Here is a 12,556-nt window from a genome sequence, read left to right as displayed (position 1 = left end):
CACGATGTTTGGGAAACGAGATGGAAGAAGGTGACGTGCTCACCTCCTCCGGATTTAGTTTTCCGAGGGCTTGAAAGTGCACGGCTGGGTACACCGATCTGCCTTCGGCATATCTCGAATGGTACCAGCACCAGCCGGAACGAGAAACAGAGTCACTCCGACTGCGGGAAATAGAGCTACTGCGACTACGAGATTGGCGTCCGATCGCACGGCACAGATCATCGATCCTCCGCGTAAGCGCGTCGATGTTCTCGGCCAGTTTATCGTTCGTCGGAGGGGTCGGGGGGGGCTCTATACATGCGTACAGGGCCCGCGAGGGAGATGGGCGCGAAAACTCCAACACTTTGTCGGCCATCGTGGCGATCTGGTCCACAGACACAGCATCCAGTGCCGTGGCCAACATTGTCTGCACGTGGGCAGGCAGCCTTGAGAAAAATATCTTACGTAAGAGCGGCGCGTCAGCGGCGTTGCCGCTTAGCTCTCTTAGATGGCGCAGAAATTGGGATGGAGTTCTGTCCCCTAACTGCTCGTCGGCCATCAGTTCATTGAACTGACTTTCCTCTGAGCGCGTGTTGCGACGGAGGATCTCCGCTTTACTGACGCATATGTGGCGTCAGGATGGGGACTCACAATGAGATCCCTGACCGATGTGCGAGCCGGGAGGGCAAACTTGAAAACAGTAGATGCAACTGCTGTTGTGGCGGAATGGTATGCGCGCAAAGTGCGATTCCACCTGTGCAAACCACAGCCCCGCATCCCCCGTAAATGAAGGCAAACCTGAAGCCATGCCTTTGTCGGAAGGAGTCTGTGAGAAGGAGGCAGAAGGTATGGTCAAGAAACGGAGAGAGAACACGTGGAACCGAGAAGGCAATTGAAAATTGTGTTTGTGTGTGCACCTCGTGGGTAGCAAAAAAAAAAGGAATAAGTGTGTACAAGGAAAACAAAATACAGAAAAGGAAAAAAAATGAATGTGTGTGTGTTTTCTTTTTTCGTTCTTTTTTTTTTTTGTACTGTGTGCGATGAATAAGGCTATTTTACCCACCTCGCCGTGCTGAAAAGGAGAAAATAGGAAAATAAATGTGAATTTCCGCGCTCTTCGGCCCCAAAAAAAAAACCTGTTCGCTGTGTCTTTTTCTATCCTGTTCTTTTTCTCAACTAGGGGTCACCAATTGTAACGTGAAAGGATCTATCATCGAAACACTGGCAGGGTGTCGAGATCCTTTCTAATCACATACAAAAATTCTTGTAGAAAACAAACAGACGAAACTCAGGTTAAAGGTGAACAGACAACTTGGTTTATTGATTCATGGTTGTACGTTGTCTGATGGGGGAATAGACAGCCTCTGATATATTGCTGGTGTTGGTCTTGAGGTTGGTTGAAGTTGGTTGAAGCTGGTGTGGGGCTGTCAGAGCCAGGAAAACCGTGACCGATCGCAGGGCTGTCTAGAGCCGAAGAGAGCGATTTGAGGTTCGCGGGCTCGAGAGATGTTTTCCCGCACATGCGCATGGGGAAGACTTCCGGTGGCCACCCGGAAGTAGTCCCATTCTGCGCATGCGCGCCGAACCCTACACTGTAGCATCACTACAGAGCTAAGAGAGGGTGAGGTTTGTGCAACTTGGACATTTTCCCAGCAATTTGCTGTCCCTTTGATTGCAGATGTTTTTTCTTTTTTCCCCACCAAAATTATTTAAAAATTTTTTCCTGAGACCATTCCCAGTACCTTTTGAAAAGAATGTAAGGCAGTAACACTTCACATTGGGAAAACACTACACTACAGGTCCAATGCAACTCATCTTCACTTCAATTACAAAGCTATTTATTCTTCCTACTTTGCATCAAATTATCTCTCCACAAGATATTATTGATGGCTTACAAGCAATAAACATAGAGATGGCTCAGAAGCCTGTTTTTGCTCCTCTTTCCCTTAAACTGCAACATTAGGACTACTACTACTACCACCACCACCACCACCACCTCCTCCTCCTCCTCTACCCTGTACACATCAGTATTACATCAGTCTGGCAAGTCTTGCACTGATCTTCCTCTTGGATTAAAATAGTCTACCAAATGCTAAGTATATTTAAGTCTTCCCAGTAATATCTTATCAACAAGCGTGGTACTTTTATCTGTGATGGGTGTACAGATAATGGTAATAAAAGAGAATTTTTTTCAAGAGCAGATGTTACCAGGGAAAACAGAAAAGTTAATAGTTTTCATTGAGATACCTATAATCTCCATCTTTTGCAGTGTCTACATTAGCATGTGATGTTTATATTAAGTTTCTTACATGTGATTAACTTGACTGTTTCAGGAAAGACTTGTGTTAGGTGCTTCAAATGACTTCGCCAGCCGAGTCTGGTCTCTGGCCGACCACCGATTACGAGTATGTATTCTAACAATTTCTTTTCTTCATTCTATAACTTTATTACTATTTTTTAATTACTTAGACAGAGGAGAAATAACATTAGTCTTGACCCTCTTCAGAGCCTCTGTGCTGATAGAGCAGAGGGTGATAGTTAGCCTCAGAATGGCTGTTTGTCTTGAAAGTATGCAATATAATGGACTCTACTTAAGGTACCCAAATAACAGGCAGCAATATTAAACCAAGCAGTGAGTTAAATCTACCACCAGCAAGAACAGCAACAGTGACTTTGACAGCATTCTCTCTACCAAACTTCACTCACAAAACTATGGTAGTAGACACTGCTAAATGGTATCTGCCTGAAATCTATGTTGTTGCTAAATGAACTTCTTAACCACACAACCATCTCTGTACCCTTAAATTGCATACTAATGCTAACTCTAGTTCATTCTCTAATAGATGGTATCTAAATTTTAGTTTACATTATAAACAAAGAAATAAACAGAATTAACAAAAATAGCTAATATTGAAGTAGAATACTGGACTAAAAATAGTTTTATCTCACAATTCTGGATTCAAGTCAACCTAGTGTTATTATTGCTTTCTTTTTTACCTGGTATTAATAAGTACAAATAATATCCAATACCTCACATAATGTGACCACTCTATCTCCTATTGTCTCTTTCATTCAAGCAAGTTACAAGGCAACCTCATGAGTGCTGGTGCCATGAAAAAAGCAACCAGTACACTCTGTGAAGTAGTTGGCATTAGGAAGGACATCTAGTTGTAGAACCCTTGCCTAAACTGGGACACTCTGCAAGATGTGGTCCTTTGACCCTTTGGATCCTATCTAACTGCATAGAAAGCAGATGTAAAACTGGCACTGGTGGCTAGTTAATTAATTATTTCCCTTCTCTGCTGAAGAAGAATTACTAATTTTCTGATAAACAAAACCAATATTTATAAGCTTTAGACATAAATATGGTTTTTAAAAGTAGCAAAATGAAAGCTAGCTTCATAATTTTAATGTTTTCTTGAAGAACGATTTAGAAATTAGTGTATTGAAGTATTTCTCTTTGTTGATATCAGTAACTTTTTCCAAGAAAATCAATTTGTTTATAAATGATATCCAAAAGATTTTGACTAAAAATATAATTTTGAAGATGATGGTTTGTTGTAAGGATGTTAATGACCACATTTACTCTTTAAGTAATAGTTTTTGTCATAATTTATGCAAGTGTAAGTTGATGGCTTATACTTCTTGCTATATTATATACACTCAGATATTTGGTCTGAGTGTATATGCAAATGAATACATTAATATTAAGTAATACAATAAGACAGTGAGCTGGCAGAATTGTTAGTATGCCAAACAAAATGTCTAGCAGTATTTTATCTGTCTTTACATCCTGAATTGAAATTCTGCCAAGGTCGACTTTACCTTTTATCTTTTTGAGATCAAGTACCAGATGAGCACTGGGGTCGGTGTAATTGACTTACCCCCTCCCCCAAAATTGCTGGCCTTGTATCAAAATTTGATACCAGTATTGAGTAAAACAAGAGATATAATTGTATTAAATTTCTATGCTTGATAACCTCTAATCAGAATTTCAGTTCAGATCAATTTTAATGATGTTTGACAACCTTCTTTATGATGGAGGCTTTTAGTTTATAGTATAAAACAATGTAAACTAGTTATGAGAAATTATTCAGTTTTATTTACTCTGCTTTAATAACTTTCAACAGTCACCTATTTTTATTTTTGTTTCTTCAGCATACTTTGACTGGCCACAGTGGCAAGGTTCTGGCAGCCAAGTTCTTTGGAGATACAGTGAAAGTGGTATCAGGTAGCAACGACAGAACACTCAAGATATGGGATCTTGTTAGTCGAGCATGTACGAAGTATTTCAGTTTTTATTCTATGATTCAAATGACTTTAGCTTTGGTGATTTTATTTTTGTACGTACATTCCAAATTTAACAATGCTTGTAAGCTATAGTAGTCAGTAGTCTGTTAAAAAAAATTTAATTCATCATTATTGTTTTAACATTTACTTCTCCATGATTGCATGGGTTGGACACATCTTATTGAATCAGATTTTCTACTGCTGGACAGTCTTCTTGTCACAGGCCTCACCTGTTTCCAAGCAAGGTAATATTTCCTCATGGCCTGACATGTTTTTCACAGAAGACTAGAAACAAACAACATTGCTTGTGTGCAACCATGATGTCAAAACAAGGGTACACATGCACACACACACACACACACAAATGCTTTTCAAACACACCGTTTCAGGTTCAGTCCCACTGTATGGATTCTTGGGAAAGTGTCTTCTATTATAGCCCCAAGGCTAACCAAAGCCTTGCAAATGGACTTGGTAAACAGAAAATAAAAGAAACTTATTATTGGGGTGGGGGTCTTTATAGTTGTAATTGAGCAGCATCTTCATGCAAGAGTATGTTTCATGCCCTTCATTTCCAATCTTCTGCGAAAACATGTTTGGTCATGAGGAAACATTACCTTCCTTGAACACAGGAAGGGCATCCAGCCATAGAAAAATCCACCTCAGCAAAAAATATCTGACCCATACAAGCATAGAAAAGTGGACACTAGAACAGTGATGATCACACACACATTTGTTTCATTTAATCCATCAATACTTTTTTGAATTCTTTATTTTAAGTTATTTCACAATGTTTACATGAATAAGTAATCCAAAAGTTATTTATATACTATGTGTCAATAAATTTTCTTTTAATTTGTAAAGGTATCCGAACTATTTTTGCTGGATCGAGCTGCAATGATTTGGTCACACATCAAGGAACTTCCATCATAAGTGGTCATTTTGATAAGAAAGTTCGTTTTTGGGACAATCGAACGTCTGGAGATGGAGTTGTGAAAGAAGTGTCCTTAGGTGGTCGGGTAACTTCTTTAGATCTTTCAATAGGTATGGAATGGTTTATTATGAGTATATTTTAATTTTTTTTTTAATAAAATAGTGTAAAAGTTTTTCTTTGTATTGATTGAACTAATTGTTAAAAGATTAACTTTTTCTGTTCCAAAACAACCAATGGCTTTTATGATTTCAAAGAGTTTTGAATTAGTAAAATCAGTGGATTATCAGATGAAATATCTGGCAATGTTTTCACTCACCTTTGTTACTTTTCATTTCGAAAACTGCCAGCATTAATTTTGCTTTCATGCTGTTGGATTTCATAGAATTAACACCTGGAGGACATAGAGATTCCCTAAGGAAGCCTTCTACGGTAGCAGTGACTCAAAAAAAAAAAAAAAAATACAAAGTAGAGGGTTCTCTTTAAAATAAAAATAATAATAATGAATTTATTGTATACTGTGCTCAAGTGTACTACAACTCAGAAAAAGTAATCAAAACTGCATGAACTGTACATAAGATATGCACAGAAAATGAATAGTGAATAAGTCTTAAAAAAAAGAAACTGGTGTGTACTGTTGGAGAATTTCAGTAGGCATGATAGTTTTCAAGGATGTAGTGTCTTGACAACTAACAACTGATGTGGGTAGTTTACTCTGTACTTCAGCAATTCTGAGCATGAAAAAATGTTTCCAAAAGTTTGTTGGTTTTTGATTTTGTATGCATGTCCACTAGTGTTAGCCATATGGAATTCAAAAAAGGTGCCCAAGGTTCTTAGTAATTCAAAAAGATGCTGAAGGTTGTGAGTAATTCAAAAAGGAGTTCAAAAAGGTGACCATGGTTGTGAGGAATTCATAAAGGTGCCCAAGGTTCTTAGTGCAGCTTCAGACAACCTCTTTTGTACCTGACGCAATAAAAAGTACCTAGACTGTGGTAACGTATAATTCGAATTTCAGATTTGGTTTTTCTTTGTCAGTATGGAGAAATCAAATATAAAATGATATGGCTAAAATATAGTGAGGTTAATTAAATTGACAATGAAATCATGTATAATAATTACATTTTTCTTAATTGTACTAATTTCATATACTTTTATCTTTGTTTCATATTTTTGCTATATGTATTTTCAGATGGAAATCAAATTTTATGTTGTACAAGGGATGATTCTTTAAAGATTTTAGACTTAAGAACATGTAGTGTTTTAGCAACATTAAAGTGAGTGGGAATTTTTATATTAGTGTTCAGTTTATGAAGTCTATTTCCCTTTATAATAAGGAAACAAATTTCATAATAATAAATAAATCTTTACAATTGTGAAATCTTGTGTATGTATGTGTGTTATTTTAAATATGTACCTATATATTAAAACTAATTAACTTACAGTACTGCGGCAATGTGCATGTATGTAAATTGTAAATAAGTTTACTGACATGTGCTTAATAAACCCTATGTAAACAGCCCCTGTGATTAAACCACAGGGCTCTATCTCTCTGTGGAGGGAACCAAAGAACAACTCGGTGTGTGTCACATATCTGTTGCCAGCTTATCAATAGTATTTAGTTCATTTATTAATAAAGAGTTGAAAGCTGTTCTCTCTCTCTCTTTCATGAGTAAAGTAGGCACAGTTGATAAACTGGCAATAACTAAGTGAAACGTGTTGGACTATTCTGTGGATTATTCTGTAGAGAGTGTGCTGTGTTTTAATCACAGAAAGGTTAAATGTGTACCAATATATTGTTTATAATTTACATTTAAATTATGTGTGTCTATCTGTCTGTGTGTGTGTGTTTGTATTTATTTATATATATATATATTCATACAAAGTATGGGGTTTAGCTCACAGGTGATCTAAACGATTAGGGACACCAGGTAAGTGCTGTAACGGATTATTAGGGCGCCAAGATGGTAGTTATGGAGCAATTGCAGATTTTCGATGCAGCAGATATATAATTGTTAAAGAGGGCAACAAACATATACCATTTTCATTTTCCCTATTTGTCTCTGATGATGGAATATCCCATACTCTGGGATATCCAAGAAACAGCTGTAAGACTTCGAATTTTTTCCAATAATAATATTGTATATGACTTGAGATATTTTCCTTGCCTTAATGTTTGTTGTTCTCTAACCCATGCTAGCATGGAAAGCGGACGTTAAATGATGATGATATATACATATATATATAAAAAATGTATTTTTTTTTTGTTATTTTTACTAGTGCTGATGAATTCAAAGTAAGCTGTGACTGGAGTAGAGCTGTTTTTAGGTCAGTTTACATCTTTTTCAACTTCTTAATTTTCAGAAGGTAAAGCAAGGAAAACTTTTGTGGATCTAGTTTGATTAAAGTGCGCATGTACACACACGCACACACACACACACAGATGAGATAATACAGATTTGAAACATATGGGGCAGGGAAAAGTCATTTGCTCAACCCATCTTGTGCATAATGTCATGAAGAATGAATATCTGTTTCATGGAGATGGTATTAGTGAGAGTGGTTATTATAGTTGTAGTCTAGAGGATATCCATGTAAGAGGTGGGGAAAGGGGAACGATATTAAGAAATATTCAGAACAATTGAAATTATGGTAATATACTTACTATTGGCACAGGCATGGCTCTGTGGTTAAGAAGTTTGCTCACAACCATGTGGTTCTGGGTTCAATTCCTCTTCTACCTTTTGTCTCCTTAGGTTGCCCGCAACTTGTAAGTAAAATTTGCTAGTAGAAACTGTGCAGAAGCTCATTAGATACACACACCCACATATATACATACACACAAGTTATATATATATATATATATATATATATATATATATATTGGTAAGGGATAGCAAAATCAGTGCATCACAGAAAAGTTCTTTGTATTTGATCTTCTATTTATTATATCTCTTTGTGCTCGGAATGACTTTATTGTACTGCTTTTCCAGGTTGATAAAATATGTACCAGACAAAGAAATGAGGCTGGTATAATCAATTAAGATCGCTTGCCCCAGTATAGCCACAGACCACTTACCAAAACCAGTAAAAGAATTCAGAGATTCATTAAAAGCTTTTAGTGAACATTCAAAAGATATATTTTAAAACTTTTTAACATGTAAACCAGTCATATCCAGCCCAAATGTTTTACCTGTTTTTTTTTTTTATTCAAACTGGCTAGTTCTGGTTTCTCACACCAACCCTACAGTGTCATTCTAAAAGTAGACAATCACATTGTTGAAATTTTGAAGTTAAATGATAATGCATGATAAAGTCAAAACATTGTGAATAAATAAACATTACATTTGACAGAATAAGCTGAACGTTAAAGAGTTAAACTTAGATTTGGAAATTCACAAAATGTTGGTATCTTTGTGATAATTTCAAAAGTAATTACATATTATTGAAAAAGAAAAATTAACAGTGATTACAAAAGTACTTTTAAGGTAAATGTGCTGTTAAGATGATCAAATTTATACGGGTAAATTAAGAAATACATATATTTATATATATTAGCTGGTGCCAGTATTGTGCCTGATCAGCTTGTCTTTTGATGTTGGTTTACTGTTAGGATACTAATGTTTCTGAAGCCATTTTAGGTTGTATCTCTTGCAATATACAGTGCTGATGATAGCCAGAAAACTAGAAATGCATTCGCTACTCTGTCGAGAGAGGACTCCTTGAAATGACAGTTGGTGTTTTTCAGCACACATTGCTTGAAGCAAGAAAGTTTCTTCATAGCTTCAAGTTTCTTCATTAGTAGTGAATACAGCTTTTGTACAGGTCAAATATGTTTGAACTGATCAAAATTTTTGTTTAGATATTTGTTTCCAATATAATAAAGTAAGTTTTAGACATCGACATACAGCAGTATTATATATACTTCAGTAAAATATTTAAGTTTATTAGTTAAGTGAAATGAGATGCGGATAAGGTCATTGACTGACTTGTGAAACAAATGAAATAATTATAACATTATTAAAAAAAAGCAAAAAGACAATGAAAATACTAAAGTTTTAGAGGATTGTAAACAAATGTAGAAATATTGTTTGATTGTTTTTCTTTTGATCTTGAAGCCCTGATAGCGGTTATGCTGTGGCTGGCTCACAGGAAGGTTCTCTCTATGTATGGGATACACAGAAACACACATTAGATAAAGTTCTTAAAGGCCATGAGTAAGTATACTGAATTTATTTATCTACGTATTTGGTTTTGTATTTTTTATAGTGACTCACTATCAAAATCGTTTAATGGAAATCTTTTGATTAAAAATTTGTGTTTGTAAATAAAATATGTACACATGCATACACATTGAGGTGGATGACAATGTGAGTCTATATATAACTGGTACATAAAATCTGTTTCTTCAGGGGTAAAAAATTAACATGTACACATATAGGTTTTACACATTTCCTAAACAAGCATATTGTTTTTGTACATGAATCATACAAATATGTATATATATATCATTTCAACATCTATAAGGTCTAAAGGTACTTATTTTTAGAACTTCAGTGTTGGACAGTTGTCTTTTCTTGTTTATAACTAGTTTTGTCTAGGCGTAGGAGCTGTCCTCATGACCCCACAGACCAATGAAATTGACAAGGACAGGAAATATACTGACAAGTCAAAATCGATGCACTTATTGTTGAATTTGAGCTAATTTTTCTGTATAATTCACAAGTTCCCTCAGTTTCATGTTAATTATATTTCAAACACCAACTTAAGTTATTTTACCAAATTCTCCATTATTTCTTAAATTAGTTGAAACAAAGGTAGCATATCTCAATAGAAATATAACAACAAAAGAGTATCATAGTGGAATATTTAATCCTATTTATTACTCTCAATATTAATCTTCATGACTCCATGCTATATAACTTCAGTCTTTGATCTGTATAGAAGAGATGGAGAAGCCTCCCCTATAGATTTTAATTTTTAGGAGATAGGAAAATGTTTTTCTGCTTCATTATTGTTTTCAGTTTAGTTACTTTACATTTAGAGAGCTCCTGTGAGCTTGCTGATACTAATGAAGTAACTATAGCTTATTTACACTGATTTTTTATTCTAAAAACTTAGTAAAAGATTAGTAATACCAATATTAGTAGATGGTGTCTAATAAGTTTCTTTTGTGGGTGGATGGTTACTCTTCCCAGAAGGTCTTCTTTTTCCTGAAAGTAGCTTGCTGACTTTGTCATCATATACTTAAGGTCAAGAACTGTTTACTTGTAGCACTATACCTTTGAACTTAATCCAACAACTACTAAACAATGATATTATCAAAGAGTTTTTTTTTTTTGTGAGGATGTTGTGCAAGGCATGGCTGTGTGATAAGAAGCTTGCTTCCCAACAACATGGTTCAGTCCCACTGCATGGTACCTTCTGCAAGTGTCGTCTTGGGTTGACCAAAGCCTTGTGAGTGGTTTTGGTAGACAGAAACTGAAAGAATCCCATCGTGTGTGCGTTTGCCCCCACCCACCACCACCGCTTGATAACTGGTGTTGGTTTGTTTACATCCCAGTAACTTAGTGTTTTGGAAAAAGAGACTGACAGAACAAGTACCAGGCTTAAAAAGTTAAAATAAGTACTAGGGGTGGTTTATTTGACTAAATGTTTTTCAAGGCAGTCCCAGCATGGCCGCAGTCTAATGACTGAAACAGATTAGATATTTCTTAATGTATCAATGTTAAATACAATTGTTCTCAAGTGAAAGATGAGAGATGTTAAGACAAACAAAAACTTTTTTGAATTTATTTTTTATTTTAAATTTTATTTTGCTTTTCAATTCAAAACTCAGCACTACTAATTAAAATTTTAAATGCTATCCATTTTGTAAAGATAATAATACATTACATGATGTCCATCTACTAAAGATAACATATTATCTATCCCACGATTTATATCTGTTTTATCTCTTTTCAGTAATGCTGTAATTGCCTGTTCTTGGAACCCAACTGGTTCGAGTATTGTTAGTTGTGAGAAACATCGTAAAGTGATTTTATGGTCCGATTTTTAAATTTTAAAAACAAAGCAGAAAATTGACTGAAAAAAATGGAAAAAATGTGCCAGCTTATAAAGCTGCAATATTTATAAATCATATTTTCATGTCAGCTCTTAAACAGCAATATGATTTACAATTCATAAATGTACAAATCTGTCAGATGGCTAAACTTCAAAATTGCCCAGATAAAGATCACAATGATAACATCAATGATGTTATAAAAGAAATTATTTAAATTATTTAATTAATACCATTTCTAATGATCTCTACACAGAGTGTACTTATAAATGGTACATTTTTTAAAAATTGCTTTATCAGTTTCAGCAAAAAAGAAGTTTCTTGACAGATGGCAGGTTTACTAATATTTGCTGCTTCATTGTAAACTTATCAAATTGTTCCTGACTTTTCAAACAGTTTTATCAGCCAAATTTATTGCACTACTTGATTCAAGCTTATTGCTGTCATGTAAGACTCTTCTTTTAGCCCACCATAATAATGATTATCATTCACTGAAATGACTTCCAGCAGTAATATTTTTACTGCATTTTATCAACCAATATCAATTTCAACTTCTACAGAAAAGAAATAACAAAGATACATACATAATGTACAGTACACTTGAACATACATTAATCTTTATTGAAACAGTTCTAGCTTTGTGTCTGTTGTTATTTTTGGTTTTGTGAAGTTTGGGTGTTCAAGTTTCAAGAATCTTCAACAGGGAATCAACCTGACAGACGAAAATGATTGGCAATATGCAGTGTTCAAGAATCCCATCCATCTCTACTGATACAGCATAAGTGAGGTTCTCAAAGCAGTTTTGTGCACTTTATGTATACACACAACTGGGATTTCACCCAATGTCCCTGTCAAGTTTACAATTACTGCTTCTTCCTATTGGCATCCATCCTTCATTCTTACCATTGACCACTTCTAGCCTTGTTTATATCTATCTTTCATTTCCCTCCTTCCATCATTCTCCTAACCACTGTATTCTACAGCTGTAATTATTGCTATATACCACACCATGTCGTCATTTCTGTACTGCCTGTCGTCACTCCCTCTCCTCTGAGTGACTCCCAATCAACATCCATTCCTTATTCTTATCCCCTACTCATATTTACCACCCTACCCCTGTTCACTATATTCATCCCTCTTCAGAACAAGTTTGTGCTTGAAGACAGCCTAAAGAAGCCTTCAACCCTGTTTAGCCCCAACTGTAAAACATGGAAGTAGCTGAACAGTTAAGGAAATTTGGGGCTATTTGAGTAAAGCTTACTTCAGCTCTTTTAGCAAGGTTGGCAAAGGGAAGTGGTCTC

General features: G+C 35.4%; 1 protein-coding gene across 3 annotated transcripts in view; it reads left to right on the top strand.

Annotated features, from left to right (window-relative positions):
- LOC115210363 (autophagy-related protein 16-1) overlaps positions 1-11,890 on the top strand; it is a 90,429-nt gene extending 78,539 nt beyond the window's left edge. For all 3 annotated transcript variants that reach the window (XM_029778926.2, XM_029778925.2, XM_029778927.2), the window contains 7 exons: positions 2,313-2,384; positions 4,138-4,258; positions 5,131-5,310; positions 6,387-6,471; positions 7,475-7,522; positions 9,313-9,411; positions 11,159-11,890. In XM_029778926.2, the coding sequence (XP_029634786.1) occupies positions 2,313-2,384; positions 4,138-4,258; positions 5,131-5,310; positions 6,387-6,471; positions 7,475-7,522; positions 9,313-9,411; positions 11,159-11,252 (699 nt within the window). In that variant the 3' untranslated portion in view covers positions 11,253-11,890. The remainder of the gene's footprint in view (positions 1-2,312; positions 2,385-4,137; positions 4,259-5,130; positions 5,311-6,386; positions 6,472-7,474; positions 7,523-9,312; positions 9,412-11,158) is intronic.
- The last annotated feature ends 666 nt before the right edge of the window (positions 11,891-12,556 follow it).

The sequence above is a fragment of the Octopus sinensis genome, linkage group LG4 (assembly GCF_006345805.1).
Source record: "Octopus sinensis linkage group LG4, ASM634580v1, whole genome shotgun sequence".
Taxonomy (NCBI): Eukaryota; Metazoa; Mollusca; class Cephalopoda; order Octopoda; family Octopodidae; genus Octopus; species Octopus sinensis.
The sequence above is the reverse complement of the archived record's forward strand: the minus strand, read 5'-3'. Positions and strand labels throughout refer to the sequence as shown.